This window comes from Emydura macquarii, unplaced genomic scaffold (assembly GCF_026122565.2).
Source record: "Emydura macquarii macquarii isolate MOO-44397 ecotype Brisbane River unplaced genomic scaffold, CSIRO-AGI_Emac_v2 contig_1263, whole genome shotgun sequence".
NCBI classification, from domain to species: domain Eukaryota; kingdom Metazoa; phylum Chordata; order Testudines; family Chelidae; genus Emydura; species Emydura macquarii.
Window position 1 is genome coordinate 341,245 of NW_027131400.1, and position 25,901 is coordinate 367,145.

Consider the following 25,901-nt stretch of genomic DNA (forward strand, 5'->3'; position numbering starts at 1 on the left):
CCATGGAATTTGCTTAAAGAAAAATGTGTGTGTGTGTAACTTATATCAGAAGTGATCGCTATAGTGAAGTTTGCCTGAAGGTTTGTTATAATCCTGTTTTCAGCTGCTTGTAATTTTCTTTTATGTTCATCCTACTGTGCTAGTTAGCCAGTGATATCAAGATATTGTGTTATTTAGATCCAGACCCACTATTCAACAGGAAAGAAAAATCAAACAAAAAACCTGGATTCATCCATTCCTACTTTAAACTTAAATATTGATTTAGGTAGAGGAGTAGAATATAGTCCTGGCATATAAATTAACCTCTATCAATCCATAAAATGTTAACTTGTCCTAGCCAAATTATGCATTATATAGTGTAGGCAAAAGGAGTTCAGAAAAACCAGTGTGGTCTTTGAGTCAGACTATGAATTGATGTAAATTAGCATAAATTCATTGAAGTCAAGACACTTGTGTTTATTTACGTCATCTGAAAATTTGGTCCTCTGTTCTTTTGAACTCCATATTTTAATGAGAAGATTGAATTCAGCTTTTATATATGTACCACAGTATTCTAAAAATCCTAAGTTTAACAGGGGTGTAGGAGAAGGTTGAAACCTCTCATATGTCTTTTGGGAAAAGGGAAATTATTTGACACAGTGACCTCTTCGAGCAAGATGTGAAAGTGGCAAAGTATAAAGAACTATTGCAAAATGAATGAAACTATTAATCACAGAAGTTCATCAGCCATGTGACTACTCTGTGATGGTATTTTTGGAAGACATGATCCAAAAGAAGACAAAGTGTTTCTTGTTACTACCGGAGCATGTCTCTATGGAGAGTTGACATATACAGTTCAATTTGTTAAAAGATGATTAGAGCCCTGTGCGGTTACAAAATTTGTATCCGCATCTGATCTGCGATCCACAAAAATGATCTGTGGATATAAAGTGGATATCCACAGATTTGCAGGGCTTTAGATATAAGATGTGGATCCACACCCATCTGCGATCCACAAAAATGGTCCACGGATAGCTGCATCCGCAGATGTGGATATGCAGGACTCTAAAGATGATATCTCTCATACTTATCTGACCCCCATTGTGGCAGGATCTGAGTTCCTCCGAAGTATTTATCCTCACAGCAACCCTGTGAGGTGAAGTTTTATTAGCCATATTATACAGGTGGGGATCTGAGAGACAGAGATGAAGTTACTTGTCTATCATCAGGAAATCTATGATATAGTTAGGAATTGAACCCAAATATCTTGTGCCCCAGACAAGTACCTTACGTATATGAATATTTTCCTACAGAGTAATCAATTTATTCATCATTGCTTTTACTTTGAGAATATAGAAGAATGAATTGTTAGTCGTACTGTAAAATGACACATTTTGCAATATCTTTTAAAATATTGTATGAGACACACAAGGAGGGTGAGGTTATATCTTTTATTGGAACAACTTCTCTGTTGGTGGAAGTTTGTCCAGCAAAAGATATTACCTCACTCACTGTGTGTCCTGGGATCAACACTGCTGAATCAACACTGCAAAAAAAAAAAAGGAAAAAGAATTGCATGAATAGTTGAACTGAATGTTCTCAATAGCAAATTAATTGTGCCAAAACTATAATTAATTTGGATAATTTCCATAAAAATGTATTAATATTTGTATTAATGATGTATTCAATTTTTTCTGCTACACTTCTAAATTGTGCTATGGAGTCTTATTTTTAAATTTATATAGTTCCTCTTATAAATCTCCAAGTAATTAGCTGAATTGAAAATTATATACATAACCCTACAATGATATAAGGATATATTTTTTCCAAGCAATGGGTGGAGACAAAGAGCATAGAATACTAAGACACAGAAACCTAACAAGAATTATCACCACATGTATCCTCGCTTATTTCTGACTCCAGCAGGTGTACAAGAGAGAGGCTTGTCTGACTTGTAATAGAATGATTAACTTTATTTTTTGTCTTTCCTTCAGAAGTTTTATATTTCTATCAGACCTGATCATTTCTCATATAACATGCTTTCTTGCTGCTTGAATATATAGTATATACAGGTTAAAATAACTTTAGAAGTCTGATTCTAATACTAAGAGGGAAATTCAGAGTTATGAACGGGTTGGTCTAATGTAAGCATTCATTTAAAAAATGTAATGTAATGGTTGCAACCCTATGTTTGAGTATTTAAACATACAAAATGCAGTAGATTCTAAATTATAGCTCACTTAATAGTTCTAAAAGCGGCTTGTTTTGTAACACTTCTATATCTAGATATTATTGTGTCACCAGTTGTGACTCCATAGTTAAGATTGAGTTCCATGTTGCCCACTTAAAGCCTGGTATTCAACTTTTTTATATATAAATATAATGCAGCATATCCTCCACTGACTTACAGCATTTATTATTTGAGAACAGCATGAATTTCTGAGTATTTACAGGTAAGTCTGTAAATTAATTTAAGCTAAAATTAATAAAAAACTGTCCTTTAAGAAATTTAGCATGAGTCTCTTTTCTTTGTTCAGAATTATCTTAATAACAGACCTACAAGACTCTGAACTTCCCACAAAGTTAAATTGGTATCTTGTGCATAGGTTATACTTGAAGAAATGAGATGTTAATAATTTAACTTAATTACAGTGTTGTATCTAATTGTTATCCGCATATGAGGTCAGGTCAACAGCTCAGGTAACTTAAATGGACCATTGATACCTCAGAAGGACTTCAATCCATCACCATTCTTCTTCAACTAATTTGCATGCAGTGGTTGTATGATATGGGGTAGACTTGGGTCATATGTAGACCCTGCAAATCTCTGGATATCTGCAGCCACAGATGCTGATATCCACAGATCATGTTTGTGGATTGTGGATGGTTGCAGTTCCAAATTTTATATCTAGAACCCTGCAAATCTGTGGATATCCGCAGACCATGTTTGTGGATTGTGGATCGAATGCAGATACAGATTTTCTGCCACGAATTCTTATTGGAAGATTACTTTGACCCAACTATCACTGGTCTTTGAGACCACATATCAGCTTTGGCATCACTATTTGAAAACTCCTTAAGGCACTGGTGCCACAGTTCCACTGCACATCCAGGCAGTTCTGCTAGGGGATCTGAGATAAGAATACAGTGGGAACGTTGGAAATGGAGACACTGGGATTCAGGTATGGGGCTCCCTCCACCCCTCTCCCGTAGTGCCAGTCTCACTAACATTGCCTCATAACCAGTAAGTCAATTGTATGTTAATAGCCAGATTCATCAATAGACTTCAGCTGTTTTGTGTTGTGCCAGTGATACAAAGTTGCTGTAAACCCATTTTAAATGGTCTGGCTGCTTTGAGCTCCTCTGGTACACGGCTGGATCTGCTCTCAAAAATTAAGATTTAAAAATGACAATATATATCTTCAAATAATTGGAAATAGCATATGGTTGGTAGCATTTCTATTGGGTTTCTTGTTTAGTGTTCATGAATGATGCTTTTAATTTTAAGATAAACCAAGGAAATTCCAAGACAAAATACTGGTAAAACTGAGTTAAGGCTGAGAGTATGTATCACTAATTTACCAAAAAAAAAAAAAAAAAGCAGCAGAGATGTTGTAATTATCCCCCAAACCAAGCATTAGAAACTTGGAAAATTCAGAATTAAGCTTACACTTAAGACCTCCAAACATGTTAAGGTGTGGAAATGCAACATTAAGGCATTCAAAATTTTTAATTCTGCTCTGTAATGTCACCATAAGTGAGAAAATGTGAAAAAAATCCTGTCTTTAATCTAATCTGTCGCCACAAACACTAAAAATACCTTAATTATAATTGTGTGGTTATTGCAAAAAAAGGTATGTATGTATGTATATTACAGGCGGTGTAGGTAATTATATCTGTTAAAGTTGCCCAACACTTTTCTCTATAAGATGCTGTTTTCTGTTCCTTATAAATTTGTCAAACTTTTAACCTTTTGGAATGTAATTTTCCATGCCAGATGCCTGCCTTAACTTGAATTGTTTTAGAAAATTTTACAAAAATGGTTCAACCGTTTCTTGGAACAAGAATAGTGGAAACAATACATTGTTTTGCCTATGTTAAAAAATTCTTTAAACCATTCAGTTGAGAAGCTCTAGTGCCCGGTCCTTTGTAGCAGGGACTTGAAATTTGTCATAGGGTATGGTCCTTGTGTCAGGGATATGAAATTTGGCCGAATTGTGAAACCCCAGAAAAATCTCAGTTAACATGTTTAGTTGTCAAACTCCTCAAAGATTGTCTGTACTGAGCATGCTCCAGCCCAGGAATGAAGGGGCGGAGGAAGGCTTTCCCTGCAGTTACTGCTCCTGACTCTCTCTGCTCTCAGTCCTGTGGCTGAGAGACTGGGTGGCCTGTGCTCTCAGTTGTCCCCGTGCTGGTTCTCAGGGACCAAGGGCGAGGAAGCAACTTGACTGGAATGTAGAAGGGTTCGGGGTGTGTGTGTGTGAGGGATTGGGAAGAGTGCCTGGGGGTGGAGGGAAGACCGGGACATGTAGATGAGGAAATGACAGGCAGGGGACTAGAATGAGGAACCAGAGTGGGAGGGAGGTATAATATATACACTGTTAAATTGTTAATATAGATCAATAATATATTCAAGTTACTGTTGTTTGGGGAAGTCAGAAGTGGAGGGAAGTTTTGCTAAGGTGAGCAGGCTTTGATTCTTATGTGGTGGTGGTATTATACAGGATTATTATACACAGAAAATGGTTACATTTGTAGTGCATACATTTATTTCACATTGTTCTAATTATGAGATTACTGTAATAAATAAAAATGGTTAAGATTGGTACACAGATTAAGGGCCCTAATCAGGAAAGCACATGCTTAAATCTATCTCTATTCTGGACAGCACTTACATGCTTGTGTAATATTTAAGAATGTGCTTAAAGTTAAGTATATGCTTTAGTGCAGTACAGAATAGGGATGCTTTTATGAACCAGTGTCTTAGTCATTTGACTTAATGGGAGGTACTTTTGTATGAAAAGTTAGATAGATTCTCATCTAGTATTAATGGTGCTATACTGCTACAAATAATAGGAGAACATGTGTATTAAAGCTTAAAAATCAGCCTACAAATTCACTGTTCACTTTTCCAGATAAGTTTTAAATCCTTATTTTAATTTTTATATTTTGACAGTTCAGTCTTCCAGGAGAATCTCAAGAAATGCAAATGTAAAACATAATGATTTGAAAATAGTAGGATCAACCACATTTCCAGGTATTCATATATGGAATAATAAATCTTAGTTTTGATTTATGATTAAAATAATAATTATTGGGACTATGCTATTGTGATATTATATGTTGTGTTCTTGAACCAGTTTTATATTTTTTCTTAAATTACAATTATGAAATGCTTTATTTATGTTTAATAACTCCTTTAGTATCAAGAACATTACTCTTCTGCTGACAGAGGATAAAACAACCAGAAAGTTCTTTTTTTATAAACTGTGTTCTTGCTTATAATTGTTTACAGTGATACTAAGAAAATGATTCCCCAAAGCTCAGTGAAATAATTTTTGAAAGACAGTCCTTAAAAGTGCACGGCCATTTCTCTCTTACACTGGTGCTACCTTATTTTTAGGTTAATAAGGTTCCACTGTTGCAACTGAGAAGAACTTTGTTCAATACAGAGCACATAAAGGGCTCAGTCATACCTGTAAACTATGGTTGTGTAGGAGTGGAAAGTGGAGGGACTGAGTGGTAGCAGGAGTGCTTGGAGGAATTTTGTTTGACTCAGCCAGAATTCTTCCAGGGACTCAGAGTGCATGTTGGTGCAGAAATTCTGTTGCTCTTTTAACATGTTGCAAAATGCTTTTCTCTTAAAGTGGGACAGCTTTCCTTGTCACTGTAGAATGGAAATGAGATCATGGTCCTACCTTCATCATGCTCTTTCCTGCCCCTTATGTAGGTAGAACTAGGCTCTTCAGTTCTAACTGGCCTGTGAAATAGTGGATTGGGGTTCGTCTTTGTGCGCTATTTGGAAACATCCATAATTTTAGCAGTAAGTCTTAATTAACTCAGGAGAAGATTGGGGAATAACAAGTATCCGCAATCCCACAACAATCTGGAGAATCTGCTTTCCCTGACCTTATGTGGCATGAAACATAAACTTTTGTGTGTGTGCTGAATTGGTACTTCTATTCCACAAAAAAGAAAAGTTTAGTTAGGGTATTAAGACTGAAAGTGTGTTTCAGTGAAATCCAGGTAATTCCAAAATGCAGTATATTACATGTTTGCCAAAATTCTATACCTTTTAAATAAACCCTATGTAAGGCTGGCAATTAACAATTAAAGGATCAAGCGAGTTCTCCAGTGCCATATAATTTTTCCATTACTCACTGTCTCCCACCTGACTTATGTTACTTAGCCCTGGTCTACACTTACCTGGAAATTCGGTGGCAGTCAACAGGAGTTATGCAAGCTACTTAGCTTCCCTGCTGTGCTTCCCTTCTGCATGCCGTCTTCACTGCACTGTGCCTATGGTAACCGTGTTCCCGTCGACGCAGCGCTACGCCACTTGAGGTGGATTTATTGTGTTGAATTTCTGATCAATTGAGCGGATCTACGCTGACCACTCAATCAATCCAGAAAGATTGATCTGACAGCAGCAACTTTGCCACCATCAGTATAGACATACCCCTAGTCCTCTAAAACTTGCAAAAAAAAAAAAAAATATAGCCATAGGTTGAAAAACAAATTATAGGGAGAATATTAAATCCCATTTCCAATCCATCCTCCCATCTGTAACTCAGCACAGTGTGGAGTCATTAGCTAGGTCATAATATTTATGAAATTTTAAAAATAATTTAAAACATTGCTGAGTGTGCACATGAAAATCATTCTGTATCTGTACGACCTGGGCCATAGTTGGTAGGTACTAGGAAAAAGGGGAAAAAAGAAACAGAGTGCTACATCATTAAGGTACATACATTTCTTTGCAGAGCATTTCTCTGGACCAAAAGATAGGGAGTCAGCACTGGGAATTTCCTCAGACTAGCCCATGGAAAAGAGCAACATGGCCAACTAAAAATAGCTTGCTTCAGCCAGGGGATAAAACCAACAGTTCTTAACTTATAAAGTATTTTATAAAGTTTCCCAGTTGCTCTTTGCATGCTGTGGCTGAGCTAAAGAAAAACTCACAGATCCCGGAGCCCTCTTCCTTATTCTCATTCCCCACATTTTCTCCTCTTTGTCCCTTTAAAAATACAAACCGAAAAGAACTAAAGGGTGTTCCTCTTTAGTGAGGTAAAGAAAACATAACCAAATTGAAGTCAAGATTTTTTTTTTTAATTGAGTCATCACTGGAAGTTTTTAAACAATGTAACTTTAAAACTTTTTTCCCCTAAAACTTCCTAGAAATATTCTCTTATGGGTTTGTTTGGTATCTGAGAGATGGAAAATTAGATTTATTATAGGAGGCAAGTTTCAACTTCAACTGTCTAACAGCTTTGTTACTCCATGAGGGTGTGTAACTGGGAATTAATACTGAATTTCATTCTTTCTTAGTATGCTTCAATTTTACCTAGAAATATGAAGGCACAAATTAATATTCATTAATATTAATTACAGAAACTCAGTGGCTCAAAGAATTTGAAAACCACTTTTTTCATACCATGTGTTTATTTCTATTTGCCATTCTGCCAGTTCTGGTTCAATAAGAGTATCACAGGGAAACTTAGAATGCAGGGAGCTTAAAAAATGTGTTGCCTCAAATTTGTCCATATGCAGTGTGATAAATTATGATTATTCTTTGAGTAATGTACCTGTAGGTGCACCACTGTAAGTGTGTCTTCACCTGTGCCCTGCTGATCAGAGAACTCTGGTAGCAGTGCCTGTTCAGCCTGTGCATCCGCTACTCATCTCTTGCCATGAGGCTAGCTGGCGTACCTGGGCGAACCTCCCCAGTTCCTTCTTATCCACCCCCAGCTAGAGAGGAGCCTAACTAGCTGTCTGTTTGCAGATCATTAATTCTCTTAGAATTGCTAATTTTGACATCTTTTGAAGCCCCTTTTCTTTCTTTGTTTCATTTACATTTTATTTAGGCCATTGTCTTTATTAAAAAAACCCAAAACTCTGAATTGCGCAATCCTCATTGGGTGGGGTGGGGGACCCCCTGGAAAAGGATTTGCCCAACTCCCCAGCCCAGCTCTCCAGGCTTCAAAAAGTGCCTCAGCTGCAAGGAATCCATCCTGGTGACTGACAGGCATTCAGTCAGGCGTTCGCTGCCTGGGAGAGAAGCACATTCCAGAGAAGTGTGGATTGTGTCAACAGCTAAAGCTCTTTCCCCAATACCCTTGTCAAGTGGAGAGGACAGCAAGGCAGGGAAGGTGGAATTTTCATCACAGCATTCCTCTCCTTCCGACCAACTTCAAAGGCACCCAGATATACATCTCTTAAAAGAACCAGTGCTTATATCTGGTATGGGCCACCATGGTTCGGACCACCCATGCCTTATCCCATTCAATGGCAGAACTGAGATGAGTGGCCAAACTATTCAAGATTTATAGTAGACCATCCAGCCCACATAAAAGCAGACCTAGATCTTCTATACACTCAACTGCATCTGCATCTGAACCCACTCCAGAAAATATGCAGGAGACAGGAAAGCATTGATCAAGAAATGTCTTCTCCTAGACATGACTCTTCATCCTTGCCAGATGAGGTGATAATCCCTCCCATGGCCATGGATGACTTCAAACATTTCCACGAGCTGTTTAAGAGGGTAGCAGAAAACTTGGAAATCCTCCCTGAGGAAGTAACAGAATCCCCCCATAAGGTGTTAAGAGTCCTTCATGCTATAACCTCATCTAAGATTGCATTACCCATGAATGAAGCACTTATGGAGCCAGCTAATAACATCTGGCAGACACCAGCTACCATCCCACCCACATGTAAAAGGACTGATAAAAAATATCTGCAACTACACAATACAGGGTCGGTAGTCAAAAACTGAAACTAGTCTGCACATAAACCTCTTAGAGCTTCGAGCAGTTCGCAATGCCTGCTATAATTTTCTACCGCTCATAAAAAACCAAGACAATAAAGATAATGACAGACAACATCACATGTATGTTTTATGTCAGTCGACGAGGGGAGCAAGTTCCCACTCCCTATGCACCGAAGCAATGAAACTCTGGAATTGGTGCATTCAGCACAACATCAGTGTACCAGCGACATCAGATGACTAGGGAGGATTATAAAAACACTGCTCGCTACCTGGATGCTAGGACACCATTGCATACACCCTCAGCAGACACTTTGGCCAAAATCACGAGAGAGCTGAACAAAGACGTCCTGAAAAACATTTTTCTACAGTGGGGTCATCCAGTTGTTGATCTCTTCGCTACAAAGCAAAACTACAAATGCTCCCGTTTCTGTTCAAGGGCAGGACTGGGACCAGGTTCAATGGGAGATGCCTTTCTCCTCAATTGGGAACAAAGACCTCTTCTATGCATTTTCACCCATCCCGATGATACCCAGAACCATCCAAAAAATAAGAGCTGACAGGACGACAGTGATGATGATGAAAAGTTCCAGAGGGGTAGCCGTACTCTCTTTTTTAGTGATAACGATAGCACCCACTTGACTTAGACAGACATGATACTCAGACCTACTGCAGATGTCAACATACAAATCAATCACTCTCCCACTTTGATATGATCTCCTATCCCAGAACAACGGCTGGATTTTTCACCCAGAGCTACAGAAGCTCCATCTAACAGCATGGCTCCTAACTGTTTCCGCCCAGAAGAGCTAGAATGCTCGGATCAGGTTAAATACATACTACTAAATAGTAGGAACCAATAACAAGGAAAATTTACCTTCAGAAATGGTATAGGTTCAATTCATGGTGCAAAGATAGACAAATTCTCTCCGCATCCTCATCCATTCCAACTATCCTGGAATATATCCTAGAACTAAAAAATCAGGTTTATCAATTAGCTCCTTAAAAATACACCTCTCAGCAATTAGTGTCTTCCATGACAAGATCAATTATACAACCGTATTCACTCACCTGATGGTAAAATGGTTTATACAATACAAAGGGTATTCCCAGTTATACGTACCCCCACAACACTATGGGATTTAAATCTAGTACTAAGGACCATTATTAGAATACCATTTGAACCCTTAGCAACGTGTTCATTTCTCCATACGTCTATGAAAGTAGCCATCACATCGGCTTGCTGTGTAGGAGAGATCTTTGCTTCGTGTCTTTCATCAGTGGCCTGCTGGAGGAGGACGGTTTGTCTTTGTCTTTTGACTCCTAAAGTGGAGCACTCACAGGGGGACACATCTCGAAGAATTTTAGTTACTGCACAAGGTGAGTAACCCTCTCGTCCCACCCCTCAATGGGATTTCAACCTGGTGCTAAAAGGACTAACTAGACCACCATTCAAATTCATGGTCACTTGTTCACTAACCCAGCTTTCCATGAAGATTGTGTTCCACTACTTTGGAGGTCTTATAGTTGACACTGCGATAAAGAAGGAACTGAGGAGGTTCACCCGCGCACGCCGGCTAGCCTCGTGGCAGGAGAGGAGCAGCACATGTGTGGACGGAACGGACACTGCTGCTAAAGTTCTCTGATCAGGAGCACAGACGCACATACAGTGGAGCACCCATAGGGACACACATCTTGAAGAACCATTGTTACTGCACAAGGTGAGTAACTTTTTCTTTAGGGAAGCCAGATGGCCATCTTAGGAAAGGGTACATTCCAGATCCTCAGTCATAGTGAACTTGAATATATGCAAGATTTGGTTTTAACTTTCTTTAAAAATTGCAGGGTTGTCTCTTGGTTATCCAGAGTTTGGTTTAAAAGGATTATACTATACCTCTATAAAAATCTGTGGTACTTTAAATACTGTGTTTGGTTTTGGTCACCTCATTCCCAATGGAATAGTGCTAAAGTAGGACAGATACAGAGAAGGGAAACAAAAGTATTTGGAAGAATGTGTGGTGGTATTGGGGCAAGGAACCTACATACAAAGAAGGATTAAAAATACTGGCATTACTTAGTTTGAAAGGGAGAAGTGTAATAGGAAACTTGATAAAGAGAGAGAAAATAATGAACAACATACCAAAACATATCTCTCAGGCACTCATGTTTACTCATTTCCATAATAGTCTTTCAAAATTGTCATGAAAACTTTACAATTTAGGCACCGAATTTACTTGTCTTTTATCTTGATGATATTGCTGAAGAAAACAGTACTTTCCTCACTCATCACCTTAGAATAGAAGTAGAATTTTATGAGGTTGTCATAAGACTGGAAGAAGACGACAATAAAGATATCAAAGGTAACACTTTGAATGGACAATAGGAAATACTTTATGTGGAGTATGTAATCAAACTGTAGAATTTGCTGCCATAGAAGCAAATAGTTTAGTCGGATTTGAAAAAGAAAGCATTTGAGATTTTCAGTAAAAGATTAGAATTACAGTTACTTCAACACGTATGGATTAAAAGTTTTCATGCCTTATGAGAAAAAATAATCATCAGCTGGGAAGGAAGTTTATCTTCATGAAATAGCATTGTACAATTGGATATGTGCATTAGAAAAGGTTTCTTTTGCTTTCCTCTTCAGAAGCATAGGTCATATAGCTGCTGTAGGAGGCAGTTTACCAGAGAAAATGGACCAGTGATCTGCTTCCCTATGGCACTTTCCATCTTTTTATGTCTTTTTAAAATTTTTTTTTCCAAAATTTCAAATTTACTGGCATATATTATATGCCAGATCCTAAATCTGTTGTGTTTAAAGAGTGTTGTTAATATGAAAAACTGGAAGAAAAAACAGGGAAACTCTAATTGGAGAGGAGGTTACACAAGGGGGGTTTGGGTCTGACATCAGTTGCTGTAACACAAAAGTGCAAAGCCGGCTTTTCTTGTTTTTCTTGGACAGTAGGTATATGTGATGTTTAATATTAAAATAATCTCTTTTCTATCCTTGAACAGGTATGCAGACTGACTTGCACTAATAGTGAATCTGAAATAGGCACTAGTACAGTTACTTTGTTGAAGTTTTTATTGCTGTTCGAATTGATTAGTGCCAATAAGCAAGAAGGCTACATCATTCTGCATCACCTGCAGCTTCTGAATGGTGTTCAGGTGTAGCCTGACATAGAGCATGTTACAGTAATCAGATCTGGAGATCACAAAGGCACAGATGTCTGGCAAGGCCTGCATCTGAGGAAGACAGTCACAATTGTGCAAAATGCCAGTGAGGAAAAAAGCACATTGTCCACTGAAGGCCCCCAGACTCTAGGATCAATTGAAGGTCAAGAAGTACCTCTAAACTACAAATCTCATTAATGAAGAATGGGCACTAGGGTGACCAGATGTCATGATTTTATAGGGACAGTCCCGATATTCTGGGTTTTTTCTTATGTAGGCACCTATTACCCCCCACCTGTTCCAATTTTTCACACTTGCTGTATGGTCACCCTAATGGGCACATCTGTTTTTCAGTGGGGACAGGCTGCATCCCCACCATACTCCAGATCCTTCTGCACAAGGCATCTTTCTTTCTTATTTGGATAAAGTATTAACCAATTCAGTCTTATGTAAAACCCTATCTCAGCCAAGCGGGAAAAAAAGCAACCATGCTGCACCCTCTGCTAAAACAGGGATATAGAGTTGTTTCTATTAGCATACTAATGGCAAAATAGCCTGAAGCCTGGGTAAACTCGCTATCCTTCACATTGTCTTTATTTACAAATTGAACCCTAAGGGAGACAAAATAAAACCCTGCAGTACTCCACAAGTGAGAACCTATTGGATGGATGTGCAAACCTATTCTGTTCCTCCAAAAGGATCATTGGGGGGCACTTGGGAGGTACACTGCAGTCCTTTTTAAAGAATAAGATAAAATCAAATCAGACAGAAGAGACCTAGATAATGTTATAGAATATAAAATAGAACTAGAAAAGGGTTGGATATATTTTTCATTTGATTTCTCGTAAGAGAAAAAATGTCTTAACATTTCATTTCTGGTGATTGGAGATAAGAGAACCACTCCCAACATCTTGGCGTCATTCTTCAAACCTATATTTCAAGACTGTGGTTTATTAGCTTACTTGATTGTACAGAAAATGTATTTCCTAAGAAATACCTGCTAATTATCACACATTGTATTTTCAGTCAAAATTTATGTAAAGTTGAATCACAACAGTCCACGTATTCTATGTGTAACAAACCGGCTACGAAATTCAGAACTGATTGATCCAGTATTTCAGTGGCATGGACCTGGAGGTGACCTTGTTGCAGGTAGAGTTTGTTTTCTCGATTTGTTCTTCACTTTTCCTACTACTTAAGAGTATTTGTGGTGCTCCTGTTTGTCAAAAAGGTTAAAAAAGAAATACGGCTGTGGGTGACAAAACTGCACCTAAACTATGTAGGTGGAAGGGAAGGGTAAAAAAGAAATTTTAAGATGTGTGTGAGTGTGTGTGTGTGTGTGTGTGTGTGTGTGTGTGTGTGTGTGTGTGTGTGTGTGTGTGTGTGTGTGTGTGTGTGTGTGTGTGTGTGTGTGTGTGTGTGTGTGTGTGTGTGTGTGAGTGTGAGTGAGAAAATTGGAAAAAAGTATTCCTTTTGAAGATACCTATCTTAGATCTGTTTACCTGCATCCTAGTGTGACACAAACTCCCACAGTTCTAAAGTAGTCATTGTTCCAATTAGGGTTATGTTGCACCATCTCTGCTGTAATACATAGGCTGCTTCCACATTTGATGAAAGAGCTCCATGGGGATTATGACCTGTTAAACAGCGTTTTTTCACAGACTGATAAGGAGGCGTCTTAATGTTGCTTCCCATTTCCCCCATTATGTCCTTTTTAAAAAAATCTTTAGCATCACTTCTTAATTTTTAACTATTTATAAATTGAACCCTGAGAAAAATCACAATTTCATGGACTGTGTGGAAATTGTGAAACTAGCCGAATATCGCAATTTTCTATCTGGGCATTCTTTTCAAGTAGTATCCCTGTGGGTGCTCCACTTCGTGTGTGCATGCATCTGTGCCTTCGATTGGAGATTTTTGGTACCGATGCCCATTTGGTCCACTTATGTGCCTACATAACCTCGTTGTTCATTCCAACGACATATGGGGCTGCATGGGTTAGAGGTGTCCTCAGTTTCTTCTCAGCCATGTTCGTCCTGAGAAGGATCTTAGAGAGTGCTTGTTTTCCTCAGTTAGTAGCGTAATTAAGATTTGTTAGTGATAGTTTAGGTACTTAGTAGTTGTTGGGACCATTGTTTCTCCTTCCTTGTATTTTTCCCCAGTTAAGGGGGTTATTCTAGACTTTTGTTCTGGAATATGCTGGTATCCCTGGGTTTTAAGGGGTGTCTTTCCTGGCAGAAATCCATCCTGATCAGTGGCAGACATTCTCAGTGCCTCTGCTGTTTGGGAGATGGTCATATCCTCAGTAAGTGCAAAATCTGCACCTTCTTCAAAAGCAGATTTTAGAATCACAAGGAAATCATATTTAAATCGCTAATGATGGACCAAGCCCTAAGACTGGCTTTTGACCTAGATTGTGAGAACTACCCAGTACACAAGTCCCCAAGTATGGTTCGTGCCCTGTCTATCTCAGGTTTCTGGTCACCAAGAGTCTCAAAAGATACAAGCTCTGCTGCACTGTGCACCCAGCATCTCTGTCACTTGAAAGCCTCTATTAAAGCAGCATTTTCATTGGTGTCGACAGTGCAGAGAGGTTAACATTCTAAGTCTCTGCATACTGATAAGATCTAGTACTCCTATATTTCTTCTCAGAAATCCTCAGTCACTAACTCACAAGAAGGTTCCAGAGACATCATGTCCTAAGGGGAGTTCAGTATAGCCTCTGAATGGCTCTGGTACTGTGAGGGTATATAAAGTGTCCTCTAAGAGCCATGCTATAGAACAGGACTCATTACCAAGGACCTCTTCAGCTTCGGACAATCCTATCCAATCTGATAAAGGTTCTTCTTGAAAGAGGTCTTCACCTTTGGATTCTGCTGCACCCACAGTATACCTATACCATCATCACATGCTTCTGCATTGGTCCCAATGGAGTCTGACGCTTGACATTCTTACACCAAGCATTCAGTGTTTGTAGCATTCATACCAAAGCCAACCGCCAGAGGATTTTGTCTATCTGCTCCTTGTGTACCATTGGTACTGCAAGAGTTTAGATTCTCAAATGACCTCCTTGTCTCCAATAAGCTGGAATCCCTGTTACTTACTGGCACTGGACGAACATCTGTACCAAAATTCGCTGGGTACACAGTCTGCAGCCTTTATTTAACCACCTTAATCACAGACTTCTTATATCCAGCTGATCAGTCCCATCCCATCTCTTCTCCCCACCCATGTTGAGGGCTCTTCCAACTCTGATTTCTCTACAGCGTTCTCCTGTTTATTCTGAGACTTCATTCTTCTACCCACACTGACATGACTGAGGACAAAAGACTTCAGCTCCTATTCACCTGGTACGATCAATGGTGGATTGCGTCTCTTGCAGCCTATGGGCCCCTATAGCCTTATTGGAAACCTAGAGCTCTTTATCATCAACAGTTCATGAAAGCTTCTAGTGACTCCCATAATAGCGTAGACAGACACATTTTCCTCAGCCCCCACTCCCTCTATTTCAACCAGGAGAGGGTGCCTTTGAGGATCAGGAAGCAAGGGCTGACGAGGTGACATCTCTCACAAATATATCGTCATTGCCTGGTGAGGCCATGATGCCTCCTCCACCTTCCATGCAGATGTCTTCAGACCATTCCAGAAACTAATGAAGCAGATTACTGATACAGACCAAGTACCTTTAGAAGAGATCCCAGGATTCCCATTGTAAACTTCTGGACATTTTACACAATTCAGCTTCTCCATGTGTAGCCTCCCCAGTCAGTGAAGCTTTACTGGGCCCAACTAAGACCACCTGGCAGATTCCAGTGATAGTACCATCAGTTGTAAGCATACTGATTTAAAAAAAAATTATGTTCCAGCCAGAGATTTGGAGTTGTTCTCTCATCTTTCATCAAACTCTCTGATAGTGGAAGCAGTTAATAAATGGTAAACAACATAGTGTGACAGCAAGGATCAGAAGAGACTTAACCTCTTCAGTCGTAAGAGTTCTCCCTGGCAACACTGCAGTTTTGAATAGTGAACTATCATGCACGATGTCAAAATATAACTATTTTACAATAAATTTAACATCTTTATTGAATAGCTATCCAGAGGAATATTGTGAACAATTCAAAGCCATCAAACAGGAAGGTCAACTTTTAGCAAGGATGTGGTTGCAGGCTTCCCTAGGTACCTCTGATACTGCAGCCTGGTCCATTTCCACTGCTGTCATCATGCAACTAGCATCTAGGCTGCAGCTATCGGTCTTTGCTAGGGAGGCACAAAGTATTGTTGAAGACCTCCCTTTTAACGGTCTCAAATTGTTTTCAGAGTCTAATGATGACTTCTTTCACACCTTGAAGAAGATGAGGGCATCCCTTAGTTCTAGATGCCTGCAAATAAGAGAACATTTAACTGGTCTCAGATGGCACAGAGATCTCACCCAGTCCATTACTCTAACTTCTGTAGACCACCCAAGCCACCAGCCAACAGGCCTAGCTATTCAGAAAAAAAGCCAGCTACTGCCACTGCTGCTTCATCCCAGCCACCTGCGTCATCCAAGCACCAGTTTTGATGGTTTGGACAAGGGCCTAGACCACCTGCTCAACAGGGAATTACTGCTGCACCAACCCAGCCTCCTTTCGTCCTTTGGATGCTGCAGTTCCCAATTTTGACCTGCATGGAAGAGCACAACATCTGAGAAATGGGTTTTGGAGGTTGTAACATCCAGTTATTTCACACAATAAGGGTGTGCCTTCCTTATTTCATAGACAAGGGATCTTCTCTACACATACCCACCAACATCTTTACTTTTGAAGGTATTGAACAAGATCAAGCAGGACTAGGCCAAAGTCATTTTAATTACACTGACTTGACCAAGGTAAGTTTGGTATCTGTATCTTATTTGACTTGCTTGTTGTCTACCACTGAGACTTCCAGTTAGGTGCTGTCTGTTGTCTGAGTGCCGATCAGATTCTTCACCCCAATCTCAAAGTTCTGCAACTCCAGGCATAATTCCTCATTGGTTATTGGGGATAGACACCTCATGCTCAACAGAGGTACAACTGCTATTGTTAAAGAGAAAAGAGACTTCTACATGAAATACCTTCAGAAATGGAAGAGATTTCACACCTGGACCCAATTAAAGGCTACACCGGGCCTACTTAAACCCTGCCTCCCCTAGAGGGAGGGGGAAACAAAAGAGAAGGAGAGAAAGGAGCTGCCAGAAGGTTTTGGCAGCTGGAGGAGAGACTGTTCTCCCCTGACCTGCAGCCCAAGGCGCTGGGGGTCACTGAGGTTGTGCCGGGCTGCCTGCTGCACCTCCGGGTCCGCATGGAGGGGCTGGCGTTGAACCTTGTCAACGTCTACGCCCCAACCGCGGGCCCGGAGCGGGTGTGGTTTTTCCAGCAGACTTCCGCCGTCCTCGGCACCTTGGAGCCTCACGAATGCCTGGTCCTGGGCGGGGACTTTAACACCACCCTCGAGGAACGAGACCGCCTGGGGACCGAGCACGGCCAGGCTGCTGCGGATGTCCTCCAGGAGATCGTAGACCATCACTCCCTGGTGGACGTCTGGCGCTACCACCATCCAGATGACGTCGTCACCTTCACGTTTGTCCAGGTGGGGGAAGACTGATCGAGCCACTCCTGGTTGGACAGCATCTATCTCTCCCGTCGTCATCTCTCCTGGGCCCACTCCACACAGCGTACAGTCGGCCCCATTCTCGGATCACCACCTGGTGACCGTGATGGCCTCTCTCAATGCGGAGAGGCTGGGGCCGGCCTACTGGCACTTTAATAACAGCCTGCTGGAGGACGGGAGTTCTGGCTGGTCTGGTGGGAGCAGAGGCGTGCCTTTCCCTCGGTGCGGCACAGGTGAGACGTGGGGAAGGTGCGTGCCCAGCTCTTCTGCCATGACTACACTTGGGGGGCCAGCCGGTGAAGGAACGTGTGGATAGAAGAGCTGGAGCGGGAAGTCTTACAGCTGGAGAGGCTTCTAGCCGCCGGCCCTAAGGATCCATCCCTCTGCGGAGCGTGCTGGGAGAAGTGGGAGGAGCTCTGGGCCCTCAAAGACCTTCGGACTCGGGGTGCCTTCATTCAGTCCTGCATCCGTCTCCTTCGGGAGATGGATCGCAGCTCCCGCTTCTTCAACGCCCTGGAGAAAAGGAGGGTGGCCCGGAAGCACATCACCTGCCGTCTGGCGGAGGAAGGTGCCCCCCTCCCAGATCCGGCAGAGATGTGCAGAAGGGCCTGGGCCTTCTATGCTAGCCTCTTCTCCCCAGATCTGACCGAAGCCGCCGCCTGCAGGGTGCTCTGGAATGAACTTCGGGAGGGCACTGGTGCTCAACCAGCTAGTCCTGTCCATGCTCTGGCACCGGCTCAACACCCTGGTCCTGACCCCGAGCTTCCTGGCCCACCTCCAGAAGACAGTTCTGGAGTTCTTTTGGCCAGACTGCACTGGGTCTCTGCAGGGATCCAGAGTCTTCCCCCGGAGGAGGAAAGGCAGGGCCTGTGCTGTCTCTACAGCCAGGTCCACACTTTCTGCCTCCAGGCCCTGCAGAGGCTCCTTTATAGTGTAAGTAGTCTGGCATGGAGCCACTTGGCACACACCTTCCTCCGAGGGCTCCGATGTGACCGGCAGCTCTTTTATCTCCATCCCAGAGGTCTTCCATGAGACCTCTCCAAGCTGCCGGTCTTCTACCAGGACCTCCTCCGGACCTGAAGGCTGGTCTTACCCTCCAGGCCCCTTGCGGTCACTAAGGGGGAGGATCTCCTCACGGAGCCCCTCCTACAAAACCCCCAACTCCATGTGCCGGTGGCGGAGTCCCCCTCGGTACGATGGAAGTTGGTCCTGGTAGGAGTCACCAGGATCGGAGATCTCCTGGACTACGACTGGTGGGACTGGGTGGATCCCCAGGCTCTGGCTCGGTGCATGAGGCTCTCCATCCTTCGAACCCTCCGGCACGTACTGCAGGAGATGAAGGCAGCCTTGCCCCTCGCTGTTCAGGTCTATCTCAAGTGGGTCTTGCGAGAGGGCGCTCCCTGCCCCCCCCAACCCCAGTCCCAGCCCTCCGGAACTTTCCATCGGGCCCTGGCCGCCCTCTCCTCACACACTGAGCCAGCTGCATGACCTGCAGCTGTTCCTCTTTCAAACTATGCCGAAGAATCTCTACACGCTCATGCTCCACACCCTTCACTTTCTCGCCCTCATGTCCCGCCCTGACACCAAATGGCGGGACCTGGCCATCTACAAGACCGTGGGCCAGTCTTTTTACTCCGCCTTGACCCCATGGCCTGCCGGGGACATCTGCGCTCCTTGTGAGCATGGGCATGTTCTTGGCGCGGTTCATTCCTGACACCTTCCCGTTTGCAGCTCATCCTGGCACACACTTCCTCTGTGCCAGGCTGCATTGTCCGCTCCTCCAGAACCTCCTGCTGAGGTTCTGACATCTTCCATCCGTGGCCCCACACAGTCGCGGGACCTCCTCTTCAACTTCCTGCTAGCCCTGGCCAAAATGGCCATCTACAAGACCGGGGCGAGGAGGTTGGCTGGGGGGGCACCCCTTCTGGTTCCCTTTGTTTGACCCTGTGACCCCCACGCCTCCTCCTTTTTTTCATTCTTTGTCACATGTAATCAATTGTGTCCTGGGTCCAGTGACTTTTCCCCCCCCAGGGGGAGGGGCCTTTAGCAATGGGCGGGCTCACGTCCGCCCACTTCCCAGTTCTCAAATAGTCATACCCTTTTGTAGCCATCTGCCCTGACTTTACCACAATAACTACTTTAAAAATGGTTGCCTTTCTGAATATCTTCAAGTATTACTATTTTTAAAATAGTCGTCACTTTGATCTCATTAAAGTTAGGACCCTGCTATTTATGTTGCTGAAGAAATATTGGGCCTGATCTGCTGTCATTTGCACTAGTGTAAATAAACTGGTTTGAGCAGGAGGGACAGTTTTACACCAGTGTAACTCAATTGAATTTAGTGGCGTTACTTCTAATTTTGTACCCGCGTAAGCGGAAGGAGAACTAGATTGCTTAAATTTCTTAAATGTACAAAACACTAAAATTTAAATCTAGGGCCTGATTTTCTGCTCCCACTGAGAGTAGCTCCAATAAAGGCAAAATATTAAGCCATTTTTGTAGTGTTCTAATCCTTAGGCCCACTGGGGGCTGGTTTGACCCTCATAATTAAGAAAAGCCTTAGGACTACTCTAAATTATTATGCCAAGGAACCATGCAACAGTCATGGTTCGATAGAGCATAGTTTGCTGAGCAATGCCCCCTCCTTCTGTCATGCCCCTTGAATACCTTCTGTGTAGAAGGAACAGAGAAATATTCAGGAACTAGCCACACACAGAAGAGGGCCAGAATCTGATCTGTGTTAGACTACTGTAATTCTGGAGATGTTCCTTTGGTTTTTAAATGCAAAGTGTAATTGAAAGAATCTGACCAAACAGTGGATTTGGGACAGTTTAAATTAGTGGTTATTTGATGTTCTTATGCTGGCACTTCCAAGGATATTAGCAGGCAATAATGTACTACTATGGAGTAGGTCTTAATATTTAATAATACTTAAGAGTTTTAAATTCTTCTAATATATTTCTATTGTAAAGAACTGCACACCAAAGTTGCTTTATGACTTGCATAATTGTCTTAAGGAACTTGGTCTCATCCAGGTCAACTGAATCCAGTATGGAGCACTCAACATCATATACAATCTGAGAGCCACTGTGTCCTCTTTTGATAAAAATATTTAGGAATCCTGCAGAAGACTTTTCTTCCCCCATCTTCTTTTCTCAAGGGATCTGTTTCAAACGTATCAGACCTCTCTTCAGGCAGGAAAATCCCCTCTCTTTCCTGCATCCTGACATTAATTCAGTGTTAGAGGAAGGGGAAATTGGATAATATCAAGTGACAATTTCTCCACAAACCTCAGAGCCCTGCAGGAGAGCATCCTGGGGGCATGGAAATATCACTCATGTTGCTGTGGTTTGTGGAATTTCGTGTTCCGGAGTAGAAGTTTTCTCCTGGGTGAGGAGAGACAGAAAACAGTCTTATCTGGCCACTCTTATTGTTCTCCTATTTTGTGTTTCCCAAGAAGATAGAAAGTGTAGGGCAAGACCCATCTAAAACTAAAATATGTACATCATTGTTTGCCTGTCTATTTTAGCTACGTCAATCACTGTGGTACAGAGGCATCAAGCAACAACACTCCACCTTACCACACCAAATACAGATGGGGGAAAATGCACAATTGACCATTGCTGCTAACTGGTCATACAATAGCATCCTGAGAATCCAGCAGTGTCTTCAGACTGTAAATCTGTGAAACTGTAACATAAGGTGTGCTTGTGCTAATTCAGTGAGGGAGTTGATAGAAACTCTATTTCTTCAGTTATTTTCACCAGTCTTTCAGCATTACTTTATATGAAGTGATATGCCTGTATAACAAAATCATAATACTTCAGATAGAATCAGTTGCTGTGTTGTTTGGTCTTTAATACATCATGTAGTAAACCCTGGGTGTATTTCATATGACAGTCATATTCTGTAGGTTCTTAATATATAAGGTCCTCTCCCTGGACCACTACCTTATTGTGGTTGAGTGGCTTGAGTGTCCCAATGACCCCCAGAACTGTCATCTGGAGTCCTGTAGTGCTGTTAGGGCCACCCTTGGTGAACAGTTCTGAGGTGAGGTTCCAGATGAAGTGTGGTCCAACAGCAGAACAGGCTTATTCGAGGATTTGTTAGTTCTTTGTGAATGTAAACGTGAATGAAGGCTGCAGCAGGACAGAGATCTCTGTTTGTCTTGGACTTCCCTGCCACCTGGTGCAGTGCTCCTTCCTGTCAAGTTACGTGAGGTTGCTGCCTGAACACCGGCTCCCCCAGGTTAAAAGATTTCACGTATAGGCTTCTGTCAAGGGTGTTAACATCTCCCACTAACAAAGTTCTGCGGCAATGGATAAGTGATAGTGAGGACTGGAGCAGTGATCTCAGAGGGTCCCTAGCCACAAATTTGCACAGAGGCGGCAGCTAGATGTTGGTCATCCTGCGCTTGGACTTGTGAGACAAAAGCGCAATTTGGCACCTGCAACTGAGCAGTCTGTTTCAGGATCCCCTCTGCTTATTCTGAATAGGGAAGGGGCTAGAAAAGGTGCCCTAAACATAGGCTGTCTCAATCTTTCCCCTCTTCTGGCTGGATGGCTGTGTCCAGTGGGATCACTCTACCTACAGTCAGAACATATAAAGAAAAGTAATGACATTCGCCACTTGGAATGTTCACGCACTCATGGATTCTCCAAACAGTGACTGTCCTGAAAGAACTGCCATAATAATTAGAGAACTTGCAAGATGTGGCATCAATATTGATGTCATGAAATGAGACCCATCGGGCAGATGAAGGCCAACTGAAAGAAGATGGAGGTAGCTATACTGTCTTTTGGAAAGGAAAGCCATTTGAAGAGAGGCATATTGATGGGATTGGTGTTGCCATCGAGTACAAGATTGCTAGCCAGCTTTTAGAACTCCCTAAGTGTCTCATGACTCTTTTGTCTTAAGCTTAGTAACAACCAGTATGCCATGGTCATCAATGCGTACGCTCCCACACTTGACGATGAGAAAAACAACGAAGAGCAGTTCTGTTGTGTTCTTGATGCTGTCTTCCAATGTCATTCTTCTCAGCAAATGTGTGGAGTATGATTAGCTTATCACAGATACCATCTTTAGACAGAAGGACAAATAAGAGCACTTGGAAAAACCCAGCTTCCAAGCACTGACATCTTCTTGACTGTCATCGTCAGTCTGTGATCGTAATGATGTCCATGTTACATGAGCCAGGATGTTATGGATTACTGCTGGACAGACCATCACTTAGTCAGATCAATCATGAACATGCAGCTTGCACCACAACACCTAAGCAACTGAAAGGAATGTGGAAGGCATTTCAGAATCATGGTAGTCGTGAGACTCTTCAGCCATACCTTTATTGAGAGGCTTTCTGACCTACCTGACAAAATCCGTGACATCCAAACACTTTGGGAGGAGTTCAAGACCATTATTCACAAGGCATGTACTGAATTGACTTTATATTCCACTCACAGCCAACAGGATTGATTTGATGAGAACAACAAGGAAATCCTAGCATTTATTCATCAGAGAAGCACATTTTGCACTTGGCAAATGAACCTTATGACCAGCAAAAATGAGAGACTTTCCAACTAAAAGTTGTAGTTCAAAGGAAGCTGCATGACATCAAGAATCAGTGATGGCAAGCAAAGGCATGGAGATCCAGAGCTTCGTTGAGCAACATGATATGAGAAGCTTTTTTTCAAGCAACAAAAGCCAAGTTCGAATGGCACAACTCTTTTGTGTGATCCCATCTTTCTTAAGCACAGTATAGTCCTCAAGCAACATTGGAAGGAGCATTTTTGAGACTCTGTTGAACCGCGAATTGAAAGTCTCAGCTGCTACCATGGAATCCATTCCTCAGCATCCAGTAATAGAACCTCTTGCTGAGCATGCTAAGCTTCCTCGGAAGTTGGAGGATATCATTCAGTTTAGAAACAAGGTGCCAGGCCCAGATGGCATCCCTGACGTCTTCAAATCTGGTGGAATAGCACTCATGCAAAAACTTCATCAATTTCTTGTTAGAATTTGGGTTTCTGAGGAAATTCCACCCAAACTAAAGAATGCCAATATTGTGACCATTTTTAAGAAAGAGGACAAGTCAATGTGAGAGAATTACAAAGATATTGCCCTCCTCTCCATTGCCAGGAAATTCCTTGCTCATATCCTTTTGAACTGTCTCCTTTCTCTTGGCAAAGATGTTCTTCTTCTGGAATCCCAGTGTGGTTTCAGACCATCTCAGTGCACCACTGACATGATTTTTGTTGCACGGCAGATCCAAGAAGTGTAGAGAACCACAACAGCCATTGTTTATGGCGTTAATTGATCGATCTAAGGCCTTTGATTCCATCAATCATGAAGCGTTATGGGAAGTGCTGTCTATGTTCAGTTGTCCACTGAAGTTCATTAGTGTTCTCAGGCTACTTGATGAGAGGACTACCACTGTTCTCTATAATGCGTTGGAGATGGACCCATTCGCCATTCGTACTGGCATCAAGCAGGACTGTGTTATTGCCCCAACCCCTTTTTTTCCGTTTATCTTGCCGTAAGCTTGATTCTTATTCGTGACCACCTTTCTTCTGGAAGTGGGATTGAGTATCGCATGAATGACCAGCTCTTCAACGTGGCGTCTTCATTCTAAAACTAAGGTCACCGGGCTGTTATTACCAACCTTCAGTATGCTGATGACTATGCTATGTGCTATCCTCGCGCACCGCAGACTGACTTGCAATCTACTGTAGATCTTTTCTCAGGCGCCTCTCATAACCTGGGACTTTCCCTCCATAGTGGGAAGACTAAGGTGCTCCACCAGCCTGCCTCAGCACAAGTTGTCCCTGTTCTCCCACAAATTGTCCTCTGTGGTGAACCCCGGAAAACATTGAGCATTTCCCTTACATTGGTAGCCAGCTCTCCCAGACAATCAGTCTTGACGTGGAGATCAAACATAGGAGCTGTTGTGCCAGCACCTCCTTCAGAAAAGTTGCTCTGTCATGTCTTTATTGACCGAGATCTGCAGATGGAAACTAAAATACTGGTCTACATTGCTCTTGTCATCTCCACTCTTCTATATGGGTGCAAGATATGGGTGACATACCAAATCCATCTTAAGTGTCTGGAGTGGTACCAATAGCGCTGCCTTAAGAAGATTCTCAGTTTCAGATGGGAAGACCATCGCACCAATGCCAGCGTTTTCTCTGCAGCTATTATCACCAGTGTTGAGGCAAAGATTATGAAACATCCGCTTCACTGGGCTGGTCATTATGTGCAGATGGCTGATGCTTGTCTTCTAAAGCAAGTCCTCTTTTCTCAACTTAGTTGTAGTAAGAGGAGTCGCAGAGCATGAAGGAAACACTACAAGAGCACTCTGAAAGTATATCTTAAGAAAGGAGGTGTTGACCCCATGAAGTGGAAAGAGCTAGCCGGCAATAAACTGCAGTAGTTTTGCATCATACATCAAGCCTCAGCCTGTTTTGAAGAGAATCGCCCTGCTTAAGAGGCTGAGAAACGGCAGAGGAGGAAGGAAAGTGTACAGCATCGCGGTGAATGGTGGTGCTCTCTCCGAGCAATCATCTGTCACAAATGTGGAAAAACCTGTAGAGCATGGATTTGACTTCTCCAGCCATCTTAAGTCTCATCAATGACTTTTCTTCCTGGCAGACATTGTCCTTGTATTGAGGGGTAGATGCAGCTGCCAAGAATATAAGATAATTTGTTCAGGCGCACAGTGAAGAACATTTTTGACTATGGATCATCCTATTTTCTTAGGAATGGAAATAATGTAATTCTGGTGTTCATTCAATATTTCTATCATCATTCATCCTCAGTAAACTAATATATGTTAACTTTATTTAAGTTATTTTAAAGCATTGGTTCACATTGGGTATTATTATCAGAGCAGATGGGGCTCTTCTGTCTGGGAGGGAAGCATACATAGGAGAAGGAAACTCTCATTTCAAACCCCCATCTCTGAGTCAAATGAAGCCTGGTGTTGGGCAGCAGGGATACCAATACCACTTTTTGGTGGACCACCAGGTTCATGGCAATAAGGGGGTAAGAGAGTGGGCAACTGTGGAAAGACCCTCTGACTGTGATGTATTGGTTGGTATCCCTGACGTACACTGTAATTTCTGGTGCAACATCACTGCATTGG

General features: G+C 42.2%; 1 protein-coding gene across 2 annotated transcripts in view; it reads left to right on the forward strand.

Moving 5' to 3' along the window:
• The window catches only part of ZPBP (zona pellucida binding protein), a 73,445-nt gene that overhangs the window by 5,355 nt on the left and 42,189 nt on the right, over positions 1 to 25,901 (forward strand). For both annotated transcript variants that reach the window (XM_067550412.1, XM_067550413.1), the window contains exons 2-3: positions 5,156 to 5,236; positions 13,166 to 13,291. In XM_067550412.1, coding sequence (XP_067406513.1) covers positions 5,156 to 5,236; positions 13,166 to 13,291 — 207 coding nt within the window. The remainder of the gene's footprint in view (positions 1 to 5,155; positions 5,237 to 13,165; positions 13,292 to 25,901) is intronic.